Source organism: Dromiciops gliroides, chromosome 2 (assembly GCF_019393635.1).
Source record: "Dromiciops gliroides isolate mDroGli1 chromosome 2, mDroGli1.pri, whole genome shotgun sequence".
Lineage (NCBI taxonomy): Eukaryota > Metazoa > Chordata > Mammalia > Microbiotheria > Microbiotheriidae > Dromiciops > Dromiciops gliroides.
This window is the reverse complement of record NC_057862.1, coordinates 177176364-177202635: the sequence shown is the minus strand read 5'-3', so window position 1 is coordinate 177202635 and position 26272 is coordinate 177176364. Positions and strand designations below refer to the sequence as shown.

The window sequence follows — 26272 nt, the reverse complement described above, 5'->3', positions numbered from 1 at the left end:
GAATAAAGACACAAAGATCATAGTTGGAGTATAAAGAACAGCATGGAGAATAGTTCTTTACAGATGAGGAAACTGATATAATATTCAAAAGGCACTCTTGGACTACAACAAGAAAGAATATTTAAGAGATATTGGGAAATACTTTCTGATCACAAATAAGGCCTTTTAGACACTGGAATGGGCTCCTGAAAAGAATTGATATTTATTCAGTGCAGTGGCAAGAGCCATAGATAATGTCCAAAAACCTTCTTTTTCATACTAACTTCTTTTATTACCTTGGACAAGTTCCTTCTTCCTAGGTGGATCTTAGTTTCCTCACCTGTAAAGTATGAATTGGATAATGGGATATGGAATCAAGATCACCTCCAAAATCCTTACCAACTCTAAAATTTTAAGATTCTCTTCCTATAAATAGAATCATTTCTTGATAGTTCACGGTTTTTATTCCAAAGAAGTCAATTCATCCACTCAAAAAATATCTATAAAGAGTCTGGTTTATACAGAGCAATGTCAATAGGCACCATGGGAAATACAAAGTTTGGATGATATGAAAGTCATTTTGTTTTGTTTTTGGAATGTGTTCTATGAGAAGAAACTTTTCACAACAAATTCTTCTTCCGAATTTTACTTTACATGGAACCTGGTACATAGTATGCTTTATCTGGCTATCCAACATTAGTATCACTTTTGCATTCCCTTGAATATACCTATCAAGAGAAAATTTTTGGTGACAGGCTTGGGGACAGAGAGAAATTATACTGATGAACATTTTCTCCCCAAAAGTCACAACATGGGGGCAGCTATGTGGCACAGTGGATAAAGCACCAGCCTTGGATTCAGGAGAACCTGAGTTCAAATCCAACCTCAGGCACTTGACACTTACTAGCTGTGTGACTCTGGGCAAGTCACTTAACCCCAACTGCCTCACCAAAAAAAAAAAGAAAAGAAAGGCAAAAAAGTCACAACATGTATAATCCGTCCATGGGAAATGAAGAATTGACAGTATGACAGAAAATGGTCAACACAGATGACTTTCTGGAAGGGTTTAAAGATACACCTTCTAGCAGGCAAGGAGAAGAGAACTTGATGATCTCTGGAGTCACTTCTAGCCTTAAGCTTCTATGATCCACCTAGCCAGGCAGACAGAAAGGTCAGCTGCTTCAAACCTATGTGACTATATCTTTGTATCCACCTCCCATCTTTGACAGTAACACCTGGGGAAATCTGCCTTGAATCCAACTGCCATTGAAAACCCTTTGATCTCACTGAGAGATTGATTTGACAAACCACTGTTTGGTGGCATTCTCAGGGCCACCGGGGAGGTTTTTGTAAAGCTCTGTAGCACTGTGATTGGAGGGATACGCACAGTGTTACATCCTCCATAGAGACCCGTACAAAAAATCAACTTGGAGAAAGTGGCATTTTCTTGGAAAATATTCAAACTGACCACAATGTCCCAGGAAGTAGGCATAGCGGTGGACCTGTTCCCAACTCCAAGGAAGCAACTTCAGGAAAAATTTGGACAGAAAAGGATTCGCCATTGCCCTGCCTGTCATACTCCACTCTGTTCCAATGGAGTTATGTTGAATATTTTCTCCCAGACTGAGGTACTATCTTCCTAAACCCAGAGATTCTTTGTCAGATTTGGCGGCTAAGGGATCCATGAAAATATCTGCACCTTTTCTGGTGACAGGACCTGAAGGAATACAAGGAGATGTGTCTTTGGAAAGATGCCTACAGCTCTTAAGATAGGAGAACAAAACTCCTGAATATTCATTCCACCTCAGGATAGAGCCTAATGGACATTTGCTTCTGGGAAACCCCCCAAAAAATCCTCTCAGCTTTCACTCTGGAAAGGAGGTCTTGGAGACAGTTTTTTGTCCTACTAGCTTGTTCTAAAATTGGCCTTAGCAGCAAAATCTGGGTTCGGGCATGATTGTTCAAGGTGTACAATTATCTGACATCCCCAGTGTTTTGAAATCTTGGTGCTGGATAAAAGCAAGTCTCTATATCTAAAGTTCTTAGTGACTCTTCAAGTTTCCCTAGACAACAGTGACTAATCATGACAGGCTAGGGGAGGAAGAGAAATGGGAGAGAGCAGAATAGAACATCAATGTTTTAGAAAGGTTAAAGGGAATGTTAACCTTCCCCTGAGCTAATTCTAAAGCCAGTGCTGCCATTGGAAGTCAATTGAAACTAGGACACAGTAAGTAACAAGTACCAACTCTGGCTGAGCCTGGAAGTAAAAGCTTGCTGGGGCCTAGATCCAATAAGTGATGGAAAATAGAAATTTTGGGAATTTTTGGAGCCCCTTCTGCCATAGTGTATGGTGCAGAGAAACTGACATTTGGATGGGGAACCCAAGTGACTGTGGAGCCAGGTAAGTACTTAATCTTTCTGCTTGCTGCTATCAATAAGAGGCTTTTTCCTAAAGCTTTCATTCTAGGTGTGGTAGGGAAATGTTGGGGAATTTTAAAAGGGAGAGGGTAACATGAATACAGAAATTAGAGAAAAGAATCTGGGAGGGAGGAAGGAAAGGAAAGGGGAATTCTTGGAAACAGAACTCCACACAGCTGAACATTTTCAAGTTAAGGTTGTATAATCATTTGTCAGGCATCCTGGGGGGAAAAAAGATTCCTATTCAAGCAGGTATTAAATTAAGTGATTTCCAAAATCCTCCAAACTATAAAACTCCCATTCTATTAAGGACCTGATGATCAATAGCTCCAGGTGGGGAGGATTGATGTAAGATCACACCCATACATAAAGCTCTAGGAAGACCAGGATAGTTTTGAAAGCAATCTAAAAGGTCAAAGAAGGCTGGCTTCAGTTTTGGAACCTCCCACTCCAGTTAATGTACTCTAGCTTCTGAACCTTGTCTCCCAAAACAAGAGGCAATGTGGTGGAGTGGATAGGGCATTGGATTTTTCTCAGTTTAAATCCCACCTTAGACACTTACAGTTTCTATGACCCTGACAAGTCACAAAATCTCTGAGCCTGATTTTCTTTATCTATAAAAACAAAGAGTTTGAATTTATTATCTCTAAAGTTCCCTCTTCCTCTGAAATCTTTAGCTCATGAATATCCCTCACAGAAGAATGACTGAAGGCTGGTCTCTTTCTCCTAGATATTATAGAGCTCTGAGTCAACCCTAGAACCTGTCCTGAGACAAATCCACTCCTCTAATCATCCCAGAACTGAATCAGGATCCAAAGTCAGGCAGAGACTAGGGCCAATGTTCACTTACATCCTTTATAATGTCAAACAAGTAATGTCTGTCCCACTTCTCGGTGTCATGTTTGTTTCTAATCAAACTAATGTTTTATTGGAGGAAAATGATGGCTTGAGAAAAATAGAGCATAGATACATATTTCTACTTGTTTAAGGTCTTGGATATAGTATGTTCAAAACTTTAATTGACCTTCCTATTTTTGAATGGGAGACTAAGTTCCATGAAGCTAATTCTTTTGACTTTAAAACTTCTCTATTCTATCCAAGAGAAGTCATTTTCTTTTGTTTATCTCCCTCTCCAATAGGACATAGATAGTACGCTCTTTAATTAATGATTATAAAGTAGAGAACACTAAAGGTCCCATGTTAATTAGGAGTTCATCTTGTGAAGTCATTTGAAAGACATTTAAATAAAAACAAAGTCTTACTGTTTCAAAAATAATGGGGGGAACCCTTCCCTATTTGGCATAAACGCACAACTTTTATGGTAGATTTGATCAGGCACCAGAGACTAAGTATCTCTAGCCTTAGAGGCTGGCCATGAGCTCAATGAACTGGGAAAGAGACTCTCCTCATTCAACTCTGCTACTTGTCAGCTCAAAGAATCACTGATAAAATCATAGATGTTCTAGAGCATAGGACTAAATAAGAATCATGAGGTGTGGCTTCTAATGGGGTTAATAATGGTGTTTACCTCCCATGGCTGCTGTGAGGATAAAAAGAGTTATTTATAAGGTACTTTATAAGCTCTATAATATCTAGGAGAAAGAGACCAGCCTTCAGTCATTCTTCTGTAAGGGATATTCATAAACTAAAGATTTCAGAGGAAAAAAATGACATGGTTATCATTGTTGTTGCTGTTGTTAATACCCTTCGTGGGGCTTCCTTTAAATACCAACTAAAATCCCACTTTCTACAGGAAGCCTTTCCCAACCCCTCACTTCTAGTGCCTTTCCTCTGTTAATTATCTCCTGTATTCATAGCTTGTTCCTATGTATTTGTTTACATGTTGTCTGCCTCAATAGAATGCGAGCTCATTGAAAGCAGGAATTATCCTTTGCCTCTTTGTATTCCCAGCACCTACCACAGGGCTGGCACAGTATAGATGCTTAATAAATGTTGATTGAATGATAATTGGCCAAAGAAGGGCAAACAGGGTAATAAAGGAACTCTATACTATGCTCTACCAGACAATCAGTATGGAAAACTTGAAGAAAGTATGCATATTTAGCCTGGGGAACAAGGAAAACTTAGGGGAAACATGACAGCTGTCTTTGCCTGCTTGAAGGGTTGCTATAGAGGAAAGTTATTAGAAACACTGAGAAGACCTGGGTTCAAATCACACCTTTGATTATTATTACATTGTAAACTTGGGCAAGTCATTTAGCCTCCTTACACCTCAGTTTCTTCATATGTAAAATGTACCAGATAACCTCTAAGTTCCCTTCCAAATCTAGGTCTATGATCCCATGACCAATTATATACAGCAGGTGGACTTTGGGTCCAATCGTAGAAAAAACTTCCTGAAAATTAGAGCTGTCCAAATATGAAATGAGCTGCCTTGGTAGAGAAAGAGAGTCCAGATAGTAAGTTCCCTGTCGCTAGAGATCTTCAGATGGAAACTGAATAACTACTTATCAGTGATATTGCTGAAGGAATTTCTATGCCTTTGCCATTTATCTGCTCATAATTTGGAGGTTAAAATGCAGAAACTGCTGGGGGAATTAGCAAAGACTTCATAAAGAAAAGGGGTTCTTAGTTTGAGATCCATAGGTTTGTAGATTGATGTCAGAGGGTTCATGAATTTGGAAGAGAAAAAAATAACATCTTTCAATATAATTTTTCAGAAATTCATATAATCTTATGATCCTATAGATATCCCATACATTAAATTATTTGTTCTATACCGTTCTCAGTGTTATTGTTGACCTTTCCCTTCTCGTACCTTAAATAGTCAATCAGTTACCACAAAACATACTCAAAATGGTATAATGGAAAGAACAGTGGCCTGGGTATCAATCTAGGTTCTATAATTTTGTTTTGTTTTGTTTTGTTTGCAGGGAAATGAGGGTTAAGTGACTTGCCCAGGGTCACACAGCTAGTAAGTGTCAAGTGTCTAAGGCTGGATTTGAACTCAGTAGACTCTATAATTAAAGAGCTCTTTGACCTGACCATGAGAAAGCCTCTTTATTTCTTTGAGTCTGTCTCCAATAAAGATGGTGGACTAAATGATTTCAGAATTCTATGATTCTAGATGCCCCTCTGAGGGTTCTTCCAACCCCTGGGATTCTATTATCCTAAGAATAGGGTTATTTAGAGTAAATTCTTGTTCATTTAAAATTAAAGGCACTACACAAATCGGACTTTGAATCAACCAAGCTTTGCTAATATTCTATTTTAATTAAAAAACAGTTTAGCAGTTGGTAGAGGCGGCAATTTCTCAGAATTATGTAATCTTTTGGATAACCCAATATTCATGCATTAATTAGCCAATACATTAATGCATTCATTCATAAAACTATATTAGTTGTATTAATGATACTACAATCCCAGATCTTTTATCTTCTCCTCTGGAGGCCTCTCTCCCAAACCCTTTCATCCATCCTCTGAAGCAATTTCCAAGTTCTCATTTATGGTGTTATTTTTTTTAAATCCCATAGATCAAAGTCTTCTCAAGCCATTTTTTTGTGAGGAGTGAGTGCTCACCATGAGGGGACTCTCCCAGAGAGTTACAGTTCCACTTCTGGAGTACCACTAGTAACACACACACACACACACACACACACACACACACACACACACACGTCACCTGGATTCAATCATACAATGGGAAGATCACTGGCCAAGGAGTCAAGTGCTTGGTTTTTAGGCCTAGGTCTTCTATTTATTAATAATATGAATATAAACAAGTGACAACTTCTAGCCTGAGCTTCCTCATCTATAAAATGTAGATAATGATTATATATAATAACACTATAACATACATAAGTTAAAGTGCTAGACTGGGGGTCAGAGAATCTGGGTTTGAATACCAACTCTGCTACTTGGTATTGGTGTAATGTTAAACAAGTCACATAAGTTCTCTGCATCTCAGTTTCCTTTTCTGTAAAATAAGAGGTTTAAACTAGATGACCTCCAAAGTCCACTTATAAGATTCTGTGAGTCTCTAGGACACCTTCCAACTCGAAATAATTCTTGTCTTATAGCAAGAATGAAGGGGCAGCTAAGTGGCTCAGTGGATAGAGCACCAGCCCTGGAGTCAGGAGGACCTGAGTTCAAATCCGGCCTCAGACACTTAATACTTACTAGCTGTGTGACCCTGGGCAAGTCACTTAACCCCAATTGCCTCACAAAAAAAAAAGGAAAAGAAAAAGAAATGCAGCTTCACATAGTGCAATACACGATTGAAAACATTTTGGGGTGGCTAGGTGGCGCAGTGGATAAAGCACCGGCCCTGGATTCGGGAGTACCTGAGTTCAAATCTGGCCTCAGACACTTAACACTTACTAGCTGTGTGACCCTGGCCAAGTCACTTAACCCCAATTGCCTCACTTAAAAAAAAAAAGAATGAAAATAGATGTTTTATGAAAGTCCCTTCTACAAGCAAATCTACTTTTCTATAAATCTAAACATTCATAAAATGATTGTTGAGAGAATAACAGTGCAAAATAGATTTGATACTCTTCATCAATCTCAAGGACTTTGGTCAAAATCACTTTCTTTTCTCTGCTTTAAATTCTCTTCAACAAACACATGGCACAGCACAGGATTCAGGCTATATTGAAAAGGAGGTAAATTTTATCTACCACCAGCCCTTTAATCAGAAAAAAAAGTGTGGAGGACTGAAATGGTGAGCATGACAAAAATCACAAGAGAATAGAGTCAGAAATATGAGATTGTGTTTCTTGGCTGTTCAAAGATTCTTCATGATGTTAAAGGCCCTCTAGGGATCATCTAGTCTTGACCCCCATTCCCAGGAGGAAGGGTATCTCAACTATTCCAAAGGTAGGTAGGTGTCTGTTATTTTTTCTTATAGACCTTCAAAGAGGAGTCTTCCACAATCTTATTCAACAACCTCTTTCAGTTCCTAAAGTCCCTCACTATGGGAAGCAGTGTGGCTTCTGGTCCTAACTCTTCCACTCACAATCTGGATGACCTTGGTCAAGTCAATTCAACTCTCTGAGCCTCAGTTTCCTCATCTGTAAAATAAGTAGGCTGGACTAGGTGGTCTCTAAGGTTGTTTACAGCTCTATCAATCTATGTGTTCTGCTTTTACTAGATTTAAATCCCTCCTACTGCAATTTAAGACTTTTTTCCTCAGTTTAACCTTATTGTGCCATATATTACAAAATATTCTTCTATGAACTTCAAGTCTGCCATTAATCTTCAGACCTAACTAGCCCAACCCCAACTCCAACTCCTTTAATTATTTCATATAAGTCATATCTCCATAAAAATAGGAGGCTGACAGAATATGAAATAAAATCCTCCAAGATCTTTGGATTGAATTTGAATGCAAAACATGGGCCCTCCCCAAAGACTGAGCAAGTAAACTGTCTATACGGGTCAAACTGAAAAAGGAGGTAGGTTATGAGCAGGACAGTGTTGAAGAAGAGATAACCAAGTCCCTGGAAACTCATGCTGACCAAGGGAGAGAAGTTTTTGTGTTAGGAACACAGGTTATGTGCTCTTCCAATGATCCTTAGGAAAGGAACCCATCTGGAGATTGAACCAAGTAAGTAATTGTGGCTTTGTTTTTGTTTGTTTCAAATGTGGGGTGGCCACATTTGAAACTTAGTTAGGGGGGCAGCTAGATGGCACAGTGGATAGAGCACCGGCCCTGGAGTCAGGAGTACCTGAGTTCAAATCCAGCCTCAGACACTTAACACTTACTAACTGTGTGACCATGGGCAAGTCACTTAACCCCAATTGCCTCACTAAAAAAACAAAAAAACAAAAAGAAAGAAACTTACTTAGGTTCCTTCTAAATATTTTTCAAAATAACTCTGAAAGAAATGAAACAAGCTCCCTTCCCCAGCCTTCCAGATGGATGGCAGAGAAACAAATAAAGGGCCAGATATGACAGACAAGGACGCAAACTCCTGAACTATCTAATATGGATTATGTACTGACAACTAGCCTTCATGATCACCCTTCTTCCCCTGAATATTCTCCATTCACCTCCCTCCTCCCTCTTCCATGTGTTTAACTTTGGCTGACCAACCATTAGGTTAAAGATTAGATGCAGCATGGCATCATATATATATATATATATATATATAGAGAGAGAGAGAGAGAGAGAGAGAGAGAGAGAGAGAGAGAGAGAGAGAGAGAGAGAGAGAGAGAGAGTTATTTAAGTTTGGCAAAGTGCTTTGTAAATACTATCTCATTTTATCTTTACAACAACCCTGAAAGGTAGAGCTATAATTATCATCATTTTACAGATGAGAAACTGAGGCAGCAGATGTTAAATGATTTTCCCAGGGTCATAGAGCACAAGCTCTTCCAGCAAGTGTGTCAGGAAAGATTTGACTCAGGTCTTTCTGACTCTAGGTCCAGCATTTTGTCCACTCCACTCAGCCACCTAGCCATCAATAGAACACAATACAAAATGTTTTCTACTTACAATCAGGGAGTCCTAGATTCAAATCCTGCCTTTGGTATTTACTGGTTGTGTGACTGTGGGCCAGTCACTTAAACTCACAAAACTTCAATCTCCTCATCTCTAAAATAAGAGAATTGGACTAGCTGGGCCTTGATTGCATGATTCTTATCACCAAATTGACACTATAATGCCACACTAATGAAGTAGCATGATGTAGAACAGAGGCATCAAACACCTGGTTCACAGATCACATTGCACCCACCATTCCTGAGTACAGCAGGAACCAGATTAAAATGTAATTGGGAAATATTTAACAAAATAAGTAAAAATACAACAGAACACAAGGGATGTTCTTATATGGGTTTTTAAGTCAATATGTAGCCCACGGGGATCCTTGTGGACTATTTAGTGGCCTCATTTCTATTTGAATGTGACCCCATTGTTATAGAGGAGCCCTAACCTGGGAATCAAAAGACTTGTATTCTCTTTCTAATTCTTACACTAACTAGCTGTAGGACTTTGGTCAAATAACCAAATCACAGATTATTCTTAACTAGGCCTCCTTGAAGAATGAGGAGTTAAGAAGTCAGGCCAGATAGGACTAAAAATCTGGGGATGGGGAGCTAAGGATGATAGAGACTCACTGCCTTGTTGATGATGCTAGATCAGGTCGGCCAATAAGAATAGGGGAGTATAGACAGTGTTACATATGCAACACTGATCTTTGGAAAAGGAACCTACCTGGAGGTCCTGCCAAGCAAGTAGCTATGACTCTAGGTTCTTTCCAAGACTGGAAATTGACTTTGTTTCTTCTAGGTATGTTTCCTGAGTTACTTTTGAAGGACTAAAAGATTTCTCTCTGCAACAACTCACATTTACCCCCATCTTATCCTGAATTCCTCTCCCTCTTCCTGCCTGTCAAAACTTTGGAGGTCCAACCTAGTTGGCAATGAACATGCACATTCAAATGTACCTATAAGCAGTGATATATAAAGGAAAGACTCCTGGGCTGTGAGACAAGAGGTCTGAGTTCTAATCCTAATTCTGCCAATAACTAGCTTTGTGACCTTAAGCAAGTGACCTCTCACCTGTAAAATTAGAAAGTTGTACACTAAGATTTCCTCCAATTCTGTTGTTTTTTCAGCTAACAAAATTCCCTCTTGCTGCAATTTAAGACCACTTCCTCTTTTAGAAAATAATAATAAGAGCTCATATTTTCATAGGGCTTTCCTACCAATAATCCTATGAAATGGGTGGTATATATATCATTTGCCCTATTTTATAGATAAGGAAACTGAAACTCAGAGAGGTTAAGGGATTTGTCCAGAGTCATATAACTAATGTGATGGAACAAGACTCGAACCCAGGTTTTCTGACTCCAACAGTACTTTTCCACAACATCGGATTTGCTGTTATATGCTGAACATGTAGACATCATCAGTATTGGCAGTAGGAGCTCTTCTCTATATTGCAAAATCTTTGGATTTGCCAAAGGTGAATGACCAAATGACCAAAGGTCATTCACCTTCCTTTCCAGGCTTCTCTCTTCTAAACCTAATTAAATTCAACTCTTTTAAATATGACTGAAAGCAGAAAAGTGGAGGGGGAGGGGTAACGATAAGCAAGCCCAGCTGCCTGGGTACAGATGCCAGCACAGCTAGGATGACCAAAAAAGAGAGGTTTTTGTACTGGTACTACAGGCAGTGCCCCGCTGATCTTTGGGAAAGGAACCTACCTGGAGGTCGTGCCCGGTAAGTGATGGTATCATTATGTTCTTTCCAAGATAGCAAGTTGATTTTGTTTCTCCTAAGTACATGCCTCCCAGTTCATTCTCCCCCCCCCCCCACCCCTACAGTACTCCCTCATGATCATCTATCTTATTCTGATTATTCCTTCTTACTTTGTCTCTGTCAAGCTTTGGGATTTCAACCCAACTGGCAGAAATCATATAGATATGCTAAAGTATCTATAATGAGGCAGTGCTTGGAGAGTAGAAAAGGCACTGGAAGGGGAAAGAGGAGGCCTGAGTTCTAATCCCAATTCTGCCACTAACTAGCTGGGGGGCAATAGGTAAGGGACATTTCATCTCTATATATCAATGTCCTTATCTGTAAAATATGAAGTTTGCTAAAGTTCTCTCCAATTCCACAGGTTCTTTTAGTTAACTCTATTCGGCAGCAACTTAAGCCCACTACTTCTTACCCTATCCTTTGGAAGATATAAATGAATGAATGAATGTAGTATTTACTAATTGTTTACTATGCACAAAGACACTGTGCTAAATCCTGGGTATAAAAATAGACAATTAATAATACTTAATGGAAAAATAATAGTTTGTATCCATATAGGGCTTTCTTCACAGTAGCCCTGTGAGGTAATTAACATAAATAAAATTATCCCCATTTTACATCTGAGGAAACTGAAGCTCAGAGAAATTAAGTGACTTGCCCAACATCACGTAGCTAATAAATGTTCAACTTTGGACTTGAACCTAGGGTTTCAGACTCCAAGACCAGTAAGCACTCTTCTACTCTTCCACATCCTCTTTCATCTGCTAAACATGGGGCACCATCCTCCCTATAATTTACTCCCACAAGGAGTATTGATAGTAAGAGCTCCCCTCCATACAATAAAATCTCGAGATTCACCTAAACACTGCCATTAATTTTCCTTTCCAGTATTTCCTCTTCCAGGCCTTACTATACTCAAATCCTTTAAACAAATTTAAGAGAAAGCATGGCATTATAGAGAAAGTGCCAAGTTTAGTGTCAGGAAGTGGCAGATTCAGATCTGATCTCTAGCACTTGCTAGCTATGTGACTATGGGCCTCAATTTCCTCATCTGCAAAATGGAACAAATAATAATTGTAGTACCTACCCCTCAGGGTTCTCACAAGGCTCAAATGTGATCATGGATAAGGCTCATTACAAAATTTAATGTACTCTGTATTAAAGAGGCAGTATGGTATAGTTGACAGAGATAGCCTCAGTCAGGAAGAGCTAACTTGACAATGGCCTCTTATACATATTGACTGTATAACCCTGGTTGATCTCCCCACTCCAATCCATCCTCCACTCAGCTGTCAAATTGATCCTCCTAAAGAACAGATCTGACCACATCATCCCACCCCACACCACCCCCACCATTCAATAAGTACCAATGGCTCCCTATCACTTCCAGGCTTAAAAATAAAAATCCTCACTTTGCCTTTTTTTATTTTATTTCTATTTGTGATATATAATGTATACACACATATATGACATATATAAGGTAAATTTTCTACATTATTACATTTAGATATACCTAGATATATTCTGGGGTTGTTTTTTGTTGTTGTTGTTTTTGTGGGGCAATGAGGGTTAAGTTACTTGCCCAGGGTCACACAGCTAGTATAGATATATTCTAATACTTATATCTTAGTATTTTAAATCTTTAAATAACTGTTTTATAAATAATGTATACATATCAATTTATATAAATAATATATATGACAAATTTGTTTAAATATAATTACTATATAAATAAGACCTAAATAACTCATATATGCATGACATGTGTATTTATGTGTGTGTATAAATACATATATACCTCCTGAACCCTTCCCAGCACACCCCTCCCCCACAGGGAAGGAGGGATTGAGATTGGAACAGAAAAATCTAAATAAAAATGCTTAATCACATTGCCTTTTAAGACCCGTTAAAACCTGCCCCCTTTCTACCTTTTCATTCAGTCTTCTTACTCCCTTCTACATACTCGATGATCCAGTGATACTTAACCTCCTTCTCTTGACTTTGGCCTTTTTCACTGGCTGTCCCCCATGCCAGGAATGCTCTCCCTCCTTATCTCCATCTTCTGGCTTTCCTAGTTTAGCTCCTTCAAGTCCCAGCTAAAATCAAACTTTCTACAAGAAGCCTTTCCCAACCCCCCTTTATGTTAGTGCCATTATTCTAATGCTCTGTTTATCATCTTCAATTTCTCCTATATCTATAGATAGATAGATAGATAGATAGATAGATAGATAGATAGATAGATAGATAGATAGATAGATAGGTAGATATATCTTCATTCTTCATAGTTGTTTTCATATTGTCCTCTAATGAAACTGTGAACTCTTTGAGAGCAGGGACCATTTTGTTTGCCTTTCTTTGTATTCCTGTTACTTAGTACAGTATCTGACACATTTGTTGTTGCACTTCAGTTGTTTCAGTTGTGTCCAACTCTCCATGACCCCATTTTGGAGTTTTCTTGGCAAAGTTACTGGAGTGGCTTGCCATTTCCTTCCCTAGCTCATTTTACAGATGAGGAAACTGAGGCAAACAGGTTTAGGTAACTTGCTCATGGTCACACAGCTAGTGTCTAAGGTTGCATTTGAACTCATACAGATGAGTCTTCCTGATTCTAAGTCCAGCATTCTATCTGCTGCTCCAACTAAATGAATGTCTGACACATAGTAGGTGCTTAATAAGTACTTAATGACTTGGTATAACTTAGTGCCCCAGATAAGTCTATGACTGTAAATTGAAGAGTATTTGGCAATTTGCATTGATAAAGAGAATTTCTTTATCAGAAGTTCCCTATATCAATGAAGTAGAAAATTAGAATGATATAGTTATCATTATCATCATCATAATAATTATTAGTTCCATTAACCTTTCTGCATAAATCCTATTCCCTCTAGCATAGGAAGGCTAGAAAATATGGATAACAATCTTTCCAGATTATATTTGAAAGCAAAATAGGTTTCCTTTCCCAATGCTTATTCTTTAAAAGACTTTCCCTAAGGCTGAGTGTCAAAGAGGTCAAATCAGACAGGACTAAAAACCTGGGGCTAGAGAGATGAGAATCCATCTACCCAGTTGTTGATGCCAAGTGCAGCTATGTTAATAAGAAAAGAAGAGATTTTTTTCCTTGAGACCACAGGCAGTCCTTGATATTTAACCAATCCATGGATCTTTGGGAAAGGAACCCAACTGGAGGGCATTCCAAGTAAGTGACTGTGACTTGATGTTCCTTCTGAGACTAAAAGTTGGCTTTGTTTCTCCTAGGTTTGTTTCTCAAGTTAGTTTGAAAGATTCTCCCTACAACACTACCCTCATGATCACCCCTCTTAACCCAAATGTTCTTTACTTCTCTTTCTTTTCCTTTCTAACAAACTTTGGAGGTCCTACCCTAAGGGCAGCAAATAAGTGGATTCTGAATGTAGCTGAAATGAGGTGGTAATGTATAGTGGAAAGAATAATGGTCAGGGAGACAAGAGGTCTGGATTGAATACTTCGTCATCCCAATGGGCAGTGACAACTGGGAAATTCTCCAGCAGAGTCAAAAAGATTCTCCTCTCCACTAGCATAATGTTATTGTCTGGTATTGTTAAAGTCACTTCATCTCTATAGGACTTTTTCTTCATGTTTAAAATAGGGAGATTGGTTTAGATAAGCTATAGTGTCCCTTCCAGCTCTAATAGTCAATGAGAGCAAATAAGAGTTTAAGGGCAAAGGCCGGGAGGAACATGAGGGTTAGCCAAGGGCAGGCCTCCTTTCATGACGCAACAAAAGATGTCAAGGTAGAAAAGATGCCAAGAAACACAGGGGATTTTATAAAATTGTTAGCATCCAGATGATATCAGACTTCAAACAAGGTATGTGCTTAGATCTCAGAAAACCCCATAGATCTGTGGGTCTCTAGTCAAGCCCCCTGCCCTCCCCTTTTTAAGTTGAGCAAGCAAATTGATGGAGAACAGAGATACAGCAAAGGTGTTTTTGCATGGCTGGTTTCAACAGTGCCTACTCTGTACAGCTCATCTTTGGAACAGGGACTCGGCTTACTGTGGAACCAAGTAAGTGTCATACTTTTCCATTATTCTAGTTGTAGACACGAGACACTAATCCCTCCATAAAAGAAAGAAAGCTTCCCACAGCCCTGACAAGCTGGAATTCCTTGGGGAGATGAAAAACTCTAAAAGGAAAACCTTTCCCTGCAGAGAGAGTTGATTAAATTCTATAGATTGACCTGCTGGATGTAGTTGAAGGAAATGTCATTGTATTTGGCAAGCCTATTCCAGAGTTCAGTGTTGGCAGATAGGCCCTTTACATCCATTTAAATAAAACCCGTTTCTGAGTTAGGGCTTCTGGCTGGGGACATCGTATTTGAGACCTGGTAGAAAGGCAATGCCAGAAGTGATAAGGATTCCCTTCCTGCTTAGTAAAAGAAGAGTCAAGAACTCAATTGGGAAGCAATGAAGGAAGAAAGGAAAGAAAAAGGAAAGAAGAATAAAGGAAGAAAAAAGGAAGAGAAAGAAAAAGAGAGAATAGATTGATGAATGGACAGATGGATAGATAGATAGATAGATAGATAGATAGATAGATAGATAGATAGATAGATAGATAGATAGATAGATAGATAGATGAGAGAGAGAGAGAGAAAGAAACAGAGAGGATGTTTACTCTTTCTGGTGAGAAGAACACCATCCATGCTGCTATCGCTATGTTTAGCAACAACCCATATAACTATAGAATGTGAGAACTGTAAGAAAAAATTGGAAATAATCTAGTCCAGCTCTCACATTGTATAGATAAGGAAACTGAGATCCAAAAGGGGAAGTGACTAGTCTGAAATCATAACAGCAAGTTAGTTGCAGAATTGATTCTAGAACCCAGGTTTCCAGACATCCCAGCCTATGCTGTTTTCTGAGCATTACACAATGCTGCCCTTACACCAAAGCACTGAGGCTCCAACTCAAAGACCCCACAAAACTAGGTGATCAGAGCATCTGCCTGCATAGAGCCCTCTCTTGTTAATTAGTCTCTTTTGAGATTTCAGAAAGCAACACAAGAGCAGCATCTGCCACACTCAATACTTCAGAGCCCTTCTCACCTAGTCTGTTACCTCTATGAGCCTAGGGGAGTCAGCCTAACAGTTTAGCAGCAGGCACCCGGCTATTGAGCTTATCTTTAGAATGGACCCCAATTTGACTGTGCAGTCTAATGAGCACCGATGATTCCTGGAGGCTCATGAACCATAGGGGAAGAGTTTAAAGACCTGGGGGAGATGGAAGGACTGATGTTCATTGTTCTAGACAATGCTTGGCAGGAGGTTATCCTTTATAATAACCTAACTGTTGGTTCATCTATTGCCTGAGGACCTGGGAACGGTCCACACGAAATAATTGTACTTTAACACTAAGTCATTTTCAGAGCATAAAGAGTCCAATGAAGTGGGTCTCCCCACTGATCCATAGCTCGTATATCCCAGGGGAAAGGAAGACTGACAACGAGGTATGTTTCTGTGGCCAGACTCACACTGACAGCATTAGATAGATACCTACTTGTCTGCAAAGAGAGTTGATTAAACTCTGAAGATAAACCTATTAGATTCATCTTAAGAAAGTGTCACTGGACTTGGCAGGTTTGTCTCAGAGCATGGTGTTGGCAGACAAATCCTTTTCAATTGTTAAAGGAAAAAAAAAACTCATTCCTGAAATGGTACTTCTGGCCCAGGACATTATAACCAGGAAGACAGAACCAAAGGGGCTGGGGTTGTCTTCATCATTAATAGATCCCAAAGGGGTTTTCAGGGCCTATCTCCTGAGCTCAGCAAGTTCATCTTAGTCACCTTCTGTACTGCTGGATTTCTCAGCTGATGCTATGGACTGGGAAGGTTGAGGTAGCCATTCAGACTGCAGTCCAGTAGTGTCTCCACTTCCCCAGTAAATGGTAACTTTTTAGATCAGAGGGCCCTTCCATTGCCTTTATCTCTATTAGCTGAATCTGGTGAATCTCTCTTAAGGAACAGGAGGAAATGCAATGCAAAGGAAGAAGGAAAGAGACAGAAAAGAGGTATAGTTAGTCACTAGGTGAATGACTGGGGCTGGCAAATTGCAGCTGAGAAAAAAAGTAAATATTTGGCTTTTTTGTTTAAATCATTCCCTCTTGGAAATGAGAATTACTTGCATCAAATGTTTAAGTCTATTCCTTCAGGGGATTGGAGAGAGAGAAAAATGATGAAGGCTTCAAGCCCTGCCCAATGGAGCTGATCCACATTACCCGGAGGCACCATCTTCTTCTCCACTTGGTTTTCCACTCGTGGAGACATAGACTTTCTGAAGGAATGGTGTATGGAGTAACAAATGTGAAACTGAAGGAGTGTGAAGTCTGTATTTCTAATAAAATCTCTCACCCCAGAGAGATTTGCGCAACATATCAACCCTCATTTAACCACCAACCTCCCCTCCCCAGACACCAATTTTTCAGTAATGGAATTAAATGTGACCTCAGTAGCCTTTGAAGTTCCATTTCCCATGTTCACTGAAACCTCATGAGACATGCATCCAAGTCCATATGCCATGGAAATTATTTTTAAATGCTTTCTAGAAAGAGGAGTTTTCTCTACAAGGCATCCATGACACATAGGCATGGAAAGCCCAGTGAATCCTAAAGCAGATTCAAACCCAAGGTAAGGCTGTGTCTGAGCAGTTTGGGGCAGGAGGGGAGATTTGCAAGGAAAGGAGGGAAAGGAAGGATAGAGAATTTGTTTCTGATGGGAAAGCCATTCCTATGATCCAAAGGAGAGTCCTGCTCAAAAGAGAAAAAAGATAGGACAGACTTCTAAATCATTCCATCCTTGGTTTTTCAACCCTTAAAAAACACCATTTTTGTCTGCCTTCCAGCTATATTATCCCTTCTCTGGTATCCATCCCATTGAACTGGAAGATACATTTCCAATCTTGAGAGCCACTAGAGGCCAAAATGTCACCCTCATCTTGTCCCATTTCTCAGCCCTGCCTTTGTGATCCTCTCAACTCCATGTTCAGCATCTCTAATGACCTCTGGCACTTAAAGCGGTGATAGCTTCAAAGGTAAAAGAGAATTCACACAACCAGCCCCTGGCCTCAGTAAGGGAGGCTTTGTAGTTCCCTAGCCTGTCTGGTTTCTTGACTGAGGCTCTCAGCTAGCTGGGGAACTGGCGCAGATGTCCTTGCCCAGGGCCCTAAGTCAGCAGTGGGCTAGTTACATGCATGGCTGTATAGCAGAGTGCTCCTGGGACACCCGAGCGATGTATTTTGGAACTGGTACAGAGCTATCAGTAGATCCCGGTGAGTTTCAGGTTTTTTTCTCTTTCTTAGCTTAATTTCATCTCTCTCAATGGTGCCATTTTCCTTACTGCCATGGTCACACTTCTTAGGGAAATGTTACAAGAAATGGCAAGCTGCAGATTTAAAACAGGATAGAGCAAGGGACACTAGGTTAGGGGACTAAAGAAGGTCCCTTTTGTTTTTAGAAATTTTCAGAGAATCCCAGAAAGCATAGACAAAAGGAAGTGAAAGAAGTATGGCACTGTAATACAGAAGTCGGAAACACACACACACACATACACACACACCTTAGCTCCAGTGCTCCAGAGATTTGCCTCACATTTCCACATCACTTCATCCATGCTGATCTAGCCTACAAATGTATACTGTGCTGTAGATTTCCTTGAGAAAATGTTGTTTGACAAATGCAGTGCATCACAATATATTTGGGATTTGAGGTTGAACTTACATCCCATACTTCTTGGTAACCTTGAAATCTTCAGGAACAGTGCTACATAAAACACCTTCTGTACACTCACTACCATCAGAAATACAGCAGATATGTTGATATCTAAGCTGCCAGAAGAATAAAGCAAGTTCAAGGTGAAGCGTGTGATTATTTGAGTGTTCTGTCTGACAGTTTAATCTTAACCCTCGATTGATTTCCATGAAAATGGGAAAGACTGTTGCAGGACTGTAAGTTCAAAACAAATTGCATTTTTAAATGAGCAAATGTGATTCTATTCGGGGTTGGGGGTGGGGGTGGAAGATCAGAAAATTCAAGTTAGTTCAGAGCACATTTCAATTCAATACAATTCAATTTAATTCAATCCAACAAACATTTATTATGTGCCCCACTATATGCAAGGCACCATTAAGAGTCAGCAATATTATCAGTGAAAAAACAACATAGTCCCTTACCTTTAAATAATTTATAATTTAAAAGAGGAGTAAAAGGATACAAAAATAAATGTAATGCATGGTAGAATGTTCTAGAGGTAAGGGACCAAAAACAACTTTTATGTGACTTCAGATTTCGATTTCTTTTTTGAGCATCAGACATGAAGTCAAGTGAGATGTGTGTTCAAACCCCAACTACAATGATTATTAGCTATGTGTCCCTGAGCAAGTCACTAAGACTAAGTTTTCCAATCTGTAAAATGGGGGTAAATATTTGCACTGCTTTCCTTATAAGGTTAAGAAGAAAGTGCTTGGTAAACTTTAGAACACTATGAAATGTCACCTATTGTATTGTTATCAGAGGTTCTTGAGGTTCATGAACTTTTTCTTTAATGTAGTTTGATAACTGTATTTAAATGTCGTTGGTTTCCTTGATGATCCTATGCATTTTATTTTATTTTATTTCATGCATTTAAAACCATTATTTTGAGGTTTCCACAAACTTCCAAAAGGGCCCCATCACAAAAAAGTTAAGAACCCCTCCACTGTGTTTACACATGTGAAAAATATTTGATCTTAGTTTTATTTTATTTTAATCCAATTAAACAACCTTTGCTTGATAAACAATATGTCATGTAACTAATTATAATTTTTTAACTTTTCAACTAATTATTGGTTAGTTAAAAATTATTGATTAGTCTCAACTATTAATTCAATTATTAATCATTTATTTATTAGTCCGACACTAGTCAAGACAGAGATCATAACAAAATATTCTGGAAAGCCAGTATACTATGCTCAAATTCAGCATGTTGACAGTATTCAATAGTAGATGATCATTTCCTGAGTTTATAGTTAAAAACATAAGCCTCTTCTTATATATTTTAGGACTGCTGTGCATAAGAGTATTTACCTTTGGGGGGGGTTGGCCCAAAAAAGGCAGAATTCAAAGCAATGGGTGGAAATTGCAGAGAGGCAGATTTAAACCTGACATAAGGAAAATTATCCTAACCATTAGACCAATCCAAAAGTGGGGTGGGCTTCATTTGGAGGGAATGAGCTCCCTTTTATTAGAGATCTTCTAGTAAAGTCTGGGTTTGCTATAAAGAGGATTCTTGTTCAGGTACAGACTGGGCCAGATGGTCTAGGGGTCTTTCCCATTCTGTGATTCTGTGATTTGTCTCCTGAGCTAGGGTCAAGAATCTCAGGTCACAATGTCATAGTTCAAATCAATGGAATTGCCTTTGACTTCCTAAAGCTATAGAACATTCAAGCTTATATATTCCAACTACTTCATTTTTATAGATTAGGGGAATGAGTGCCACAGAGGTAAAAGAAATTTCCCAAGGTCACAAAGGTATTTAGTAGCAGAGACCAGACCAGAACCCAGGTCACCTTGTGTCCAGTTAGTTGTTCTTTCCATTACCTTCAGCCCAGGGAGGTCTTTGCTTGGTAGCTCCAGGCCAAAAGAAATTCAGGTATGTTCTCACCAATCTTATTTACACAGCATAGAGAACCTGAGTTCCTTCAATTCCCCAGCAACCTTCAACCAAAGCAGATATGGTAACCTGCATTATTGAAGCTGTGTAGACCTAAATCTATGATGGTAAAGGACTTTTTCTTTATTAATTTGATCATCTTCCCTACATCATGAGATCCTTGCTCTGAATCTGAAAGATACCCCAGAAGCTATTTAATCTATCCCCCCTCAATTGGGATGCCACACTTCTCTCATATGGATATGACTCTAGTCAAGATAGATTATTAAGGACAAGCCAAGAAACTGTTAAAATTAATGGAAAATTCATTTCAGTTGCCCATAAAAAACAGAGAAATATATTTTAGTCCAAGATCAGACCTGGGAAACCAAACTGAAGTATACCTGCTGAGAAGGGTAAAAGGGAGTAAAGGATATGGGAGAGGGTGGTGAGTGAGTGAGGAAGGAAAACAGAAAGCCATTTGTCATGTGTGGTTTCTAGCCGTTAATACTGGGGTTGTCAGTTGGGCTCAGCAAAAGCAGGGAAAGGTGAGGGATTTCTCATATAGTACTGGGGTGTTTGAAAGCAGGTGCTAGGAGATTACAAAAGGAGGGACCCTTGCCTTTTAATGAAGAGGAGCTGATGATAGCAAGATAGGCTTTTAGAAACCTTCCTCCTTGTGCTCAGTAAAAATAAGCAGAATCCTATCTTCACACTAAAATTTTCAGTGGGGAAATCTCAGGACCTGTCTGACAGAGGAGGTGAGGAGCCTAGAGTCAAGACCAGGATACAAGGTCCACCCAGTAGCAACTCCTTTACTGACTCACTGCTCTGAACAGCTGGTTCTTTAGGAAGAAAATGTATACTCAGTATTTAAATGCATTAAAAATGCTGCCAGCCATATTGGCTCTTCTCTGGCATCCATTCCACTGAACTGGCAGATAAATTTCCTATCTTGAGAACCACTACAAGCCAAAATGTCACCCTCATCTTGCCCCATTTCTCAGCCCTGCCTTTGTGATCCTCTCAGTGTGAACTCCATGTTCAGCATCCCTAATGGCTTTTAGCATTTGAAGTGGTGGTAGCTTCAAAATTCACATAACCAGACCCTGGTCTTAGTGAGGGGGGTCTTGTAGTTCTTTAGCCAGGCTGCTTTCTTGGCTAAAACTCTGAGCTAGCAGGGGAATAGGCACAGATATGCTTGTCCAGGGCCCTAATTTAGCCATGGGCTGACTTTATTTCTGAAAGAAAGTCTACCTACTCGGCAGCCCAATGATTCTGAGCCATTCTGACCATAACTTTCAGTCATAATTATCAGTCATGGTCCAGGCTCCAAATGACACCATCAGAAGAGAGATTTTATTCATGCTATCCAGTATCCCATAGCTAATTGGCTGCTGCCACAGAAAACTCAACTAAAGACTCCAAAGATAATTAGGTTTAGTCCTGCCAAAGGCAGTATGATGGATGACTCCTATATCCTGTATTCTGTGGCAATAAGAATGACAATGCTGAATCAGGATACTGTGAGTAACATAATTATCTCCTCATTGGCCATATAAACATGACATTGATGATGATAATAGCTAACGTTCATATAGTGCATCTCTTTTTGCTTCCCCTGCCCATCTTCTCAAATGTTCAGGAATCAGCAAGTAGACAACAGAGTTAAAAACTAATCATTGTTAGAAAGTTGATATTGAGAGTTAAATAACCATTTCTACCACAATGCCTTAAGTAGTCAACTCACAGAGAAGGTTGATTATATTTTTCAGAAGTCCAAGAACCTTCTATGCCCTCAGTCTTTGTCATGAAAAATGGGACTAATGTTGCATGCCTGGTGAAGGACTTCTACCCCAAGGATGTGGATATACATCTCTCCCCAGACAACCATGCAAGAGAAGTTTTCGCCACTGCCAATGGGAAGTTCAGCGCTGTCAAGCTTGGCAAATATGAGAAAGATTTGGAACAAATTAACTGTACAGTTCAGCACAACAACAAGACCATAGAGACTTCTTATATAGAGTCCTCCAACAAGATTTCAGGTATGATCTCAAGCAAACTGGGGGTGGGAGAAGAAGGAAAGTTGTAGAAGGGAATACTGAACTTATCTCCATGCTTGAAATGATACCATGCTGGAAATGAGTCATAGCTAGACGAGGGCTCTTAATTCAAACATCTTGTGACTTAGTGAAAAGGGTAAGTAGCCAGAAGAAAAGTTCAAGTACTTGGCCCCAGAAAACTCACATCACATGCATTTCCATATCACTATTTAGGACATTGGAAGGGAACCCTGATAAGATGGAGGGGAGGGAGGGAAACAGTGAACATGAAGATTCCAGGTTTGAGTCATAGTTCTGACATTTACTTTGTTGATGTGACCATAAACATTGCAAATAGCCTCAATCTTCCTATTTGTAAAAAGTGGTGGAGATAATGTTCACATCATTGTGAGGAAAGTTCTTTGTAAACTAAATGTGAGTTATTATTCTCATCTCCCCTTTGACCCTCCCCCAGCCAATCAGTGCTTTCCACATAGCTTTTCTGTCTGTTGTTGCACAAGACTGATGATTTATGGGGCACTCTCCAATCCAGGCTGGTGCTGACCCCCCAAAAGGAAGAAGCCCAGCATGTCCTAACTTTCAGAGACCCATAGGAAACTCCTTCAAAAGCTATGCATTTATAGTCAGCCAAACAACTTATATTGAAATCATTATGTAATAGTATTGGAATAGAAGTCAGAATAACTGGGTTCTTTTTTTGCGAGGCAATGAGAATTAAGTGACTTGCCCAGGGTCACACAGCTAATAAGTGTCAAGTGTCTGAGGCCACATTTGAACTCAGGTCCTCCTGAATCCAGGGCCAGTGCTTTGTCCACTGTGTCACCTAGGTGTACCATGATGACATCTTTAAAATAAAATTAAGGGGTGAGAGGATTGCACTGGGAGAAAGGAAAGGGAAAGGTGAAATGGGGTAAAATATCTCACAAAATAAGCAAGAAAAAGCTTATGGAGTGGAGGGAAAGTTGGGGGAGGAGCAGGAGAGCAAATAAGCCTCACACTCATCAGAATTGTCTCAAAGAGGGAATAGAATAGCATACACACTCAAGTGGGTATAGTAATGTCTCTTGCCCTGTGGGAAAGTGAGAGGGGAAGGGGATGAAAGGGGAGGGGTGAAGGAAAGGAAGGCAGATTGAGGGAGGAACAATTGGAAGAAAATGGAAGTGAATATCATGGGGAGCAAATAAGATGGAGGGAAACATAGTTAGCAATAATAACTGGGGGAAATTTTTGAAACAGACAAGAACAATGTAAGATGAGGAGGAGGAGAAGGAGGAGGAGCATGGTTCTTACTTTGCTAGGCTATTGTGAAGAAAATTCTTTGTCAGCTATAAGGTACTATATAGATATTGGCTATTATTGTTGTTGCAATAATCAAGCTCATGGGTGTTTTGTAAGGAAATCTCCCTTTAAAGTGCTACATAAATGTAGTTTACTATTAAAAAAAGATGAGCAGTATGCTATCAGAAAAACCTGGAGGGGGCGGCTAGGTGGTGCAGTGGATAGAGCACCGGCCCTGGAGTCAGGAGTACCTGAGTTCAAATCCGGCCTCAGACACTTAACACTTACTGGCTGTGTGACCCTGGGCAAGTCACTTAACCCCAATTGCCTCACTAAAAAAAAAAATTAAAAAAAGAAAAAGAAAAAGAAAAACCTGGAAAGACTTACATGAGCTTCTGAAGCAAACTAAGATGTACTGTATACAAAATGCTGTGAATGACAGTCAATTTCAGCAGTGCAGTGATCCAAGACAACTCTGAAAGACTTATGAAAAAAACGCAATTTGGAACACAAAGTTATAAAAATAGATGTTGCAACTTGTTTTTTACATGTAAGGTGGGGAAAATTTGAAATAAATAAATATTTTTTTAAAGAAGGAAAAAAGAAGTCAGAATAATTAATAACTCACATTTTTAGATTTACAAAGCATCTTCCTCACAACAACACTGGAAGGTAAGTAGTAAAATTATTAGTCACGGAGAGTAAAGTGACATACCACCCAGTATTCAAAACCTGGTCTTCTGACTCCAAATTCAACACTATTACCAGTAGACCACAATTTACCATCCATGTGACTGTGGGCAAGTCACCTCGATGTAATTCATTTCAACAAACATTTATTAAATACCTATTGTATGCAAGGCACTATATGTACAAAGTTGAAAAATTACATAATCCCTCTCCTTAAGGAGTTTATTTATGGTCTACCACGAATGGATATAATTCAAGGTAAAATGTCATAGGGTCCAATGAGAATTGCAAAGTACTCTGGAAATTTTGAGAAATGAGATCACTTTAAGGTGGAGAGATCAGTGAAAGCTTCATGGAAAAGATAACACCTGTGCCTTGAAGGAAAAGGGTATTTCAGAAGAGTAAAGCTGAGAAGACAACATATTCCAGGCTTAGAGAATGAATGGCCTGTGCACATACATGTAAAAGGAGGGAGATGTCAGAATGATACTGCAAAACACTATTTTGGCTGGAATGTATAGAACATGAATGGGAGCAATATGAAATAAATTTGGACACCTGGATTGGAGCTAAAATGTGTAGGGCCTTAAATGCCAGGCTGTAGAGGACTTAGGGAAAGTATGTTGGTGTTTCACAATTAAAAAGTCACTGATGACCTTTGAAAAAGTAGTTCCAAGGCAGCTAGATGGTGCAGTGGATAAAGCACCGGCCCTGGATTCAGGAGGACCTGAGTTCAAATCCGGCCTCAGACACTTGACACTCACTAGCTGTGTAACCCTAGGCAAGTCACTTAACCCTCATTGCCCCGCAAAAAAAAAAAAAAAAAGTAGTTTCCCAATCTTTCTGTGGGATTAGAAGCTTAGTTGTATGTAGCTCTTCATGTTGTACTGCTGGCCCTCATTTCTGGAATACTCTCCCTCCTTATCACCACTTCCTCAAATCCCTAAATTCCTTCAAGACTCAACTCAAGGTCACCTTCAATATGAGGCCTTTCATGGTACTCCTAGCCGACCCTGCTAAGATTACCTTCTATGTAGTCTCTACATATCTCATACATACCTAGTCCTCTATGTATTGTCCCGCATTGTAAGCTTCTTGGGGGCAGTGACTAGGTTTTTTACTCCCTTTGTAGCCTCAGTGTTTGGCACAGTGACTGGCACATGAGAGGGTGTATGTAAAACTCTTTGCAAACCTCAAAGTGTTCTATAAATGTCACTTCTTGTTATTGCTGCTGCTGCTGTTATCAAGCAATTAATAAGTGTTAGTTTTTTGAGTTGTTTCAGTCATGTCTGAATCTCCATTTGGGGGGGTCAGGGGTCTTATGGGGTTTTTTGCAGGGCAATGAGGGTTTAGTGACTTGCCCAGGGTCACACAGCTAATGAGTGTCAAGTGTCTGAGGCCGGATTTGAACTCAGGTCCTCCTGAATCCAGGGCCGGTGCTTTATCCACTGCGCCACCCAGCTGCCCCTCCATTTGGGGGTTTCTTTGTAAAGATACTAGACTGTTTGCCATTTCCTTCTTCCACTCAATTTACAGATGAGGAAACTGAGGCAAATAGAGTTAAGTGACTCGCTCAAGGTCACACAGCTAGTAAGTGTCTGAAGCTAGATGTGAACTTAGGTCCTCTTGACTCTAAGCCAGTGCTTTATACATTCACTGTGTCACCTAGATGCCCTGCTGTGCCACCTAGTATCAAATGTTTGTCAACTAAGAAATGGAAGGTAAGTAAAGGAAGGCAAGGAATATAAACTGCTTTTTTCTAGAAGTTTAGGAGTGCAGGAGAGAAATAAGAAGGTAGCATGATCAGAGGGAAAATGTTATAGGCTAGGACAGATCTAAGCATATTTATAAGTGATGAAAGGGCCAGCAGAGAGGGAGCAACTGAAGATGGATGAGAAAAAGATTAATGGAACAAGTTCCCAGAGGAGACAGGAAGTGTCAAGGGCACTCAACCTCATTA

The 26272-nt window shown here is 39.6% G+C and overlaps 1 protein-coding gene and 1 gene segment (V, D, J or C); both read left to right on the top strand.

The window, feature by feature from the left end:
• Positions 1–26272, top strand: part of LOC122738458 — a 285606-nt gene that overhangs the window by 130529 nt on the left and 128805 nt on the right.
• LOC122740374 (T cell receptor alpha chain MC.7.G5-like) overlaps positions 1–26272 on the top strand; it is a 72397-nt gene that overhangs the window by 43208 nt on the left and 2917 nt on the right. Inside the window, exons 4-5 of the mRNA XM_043982481.1 lie at positions 17862–17924; positions 22057–22326. Of these exons, the coding sequence (XP_043838416.1) occupies positions 17862–17924; positions 22057–22326 (333 nt within the window). The remainder of the gene's footprint in view (positions 1–17861; positions 17925–22056; positions 22327–26272) is intronic.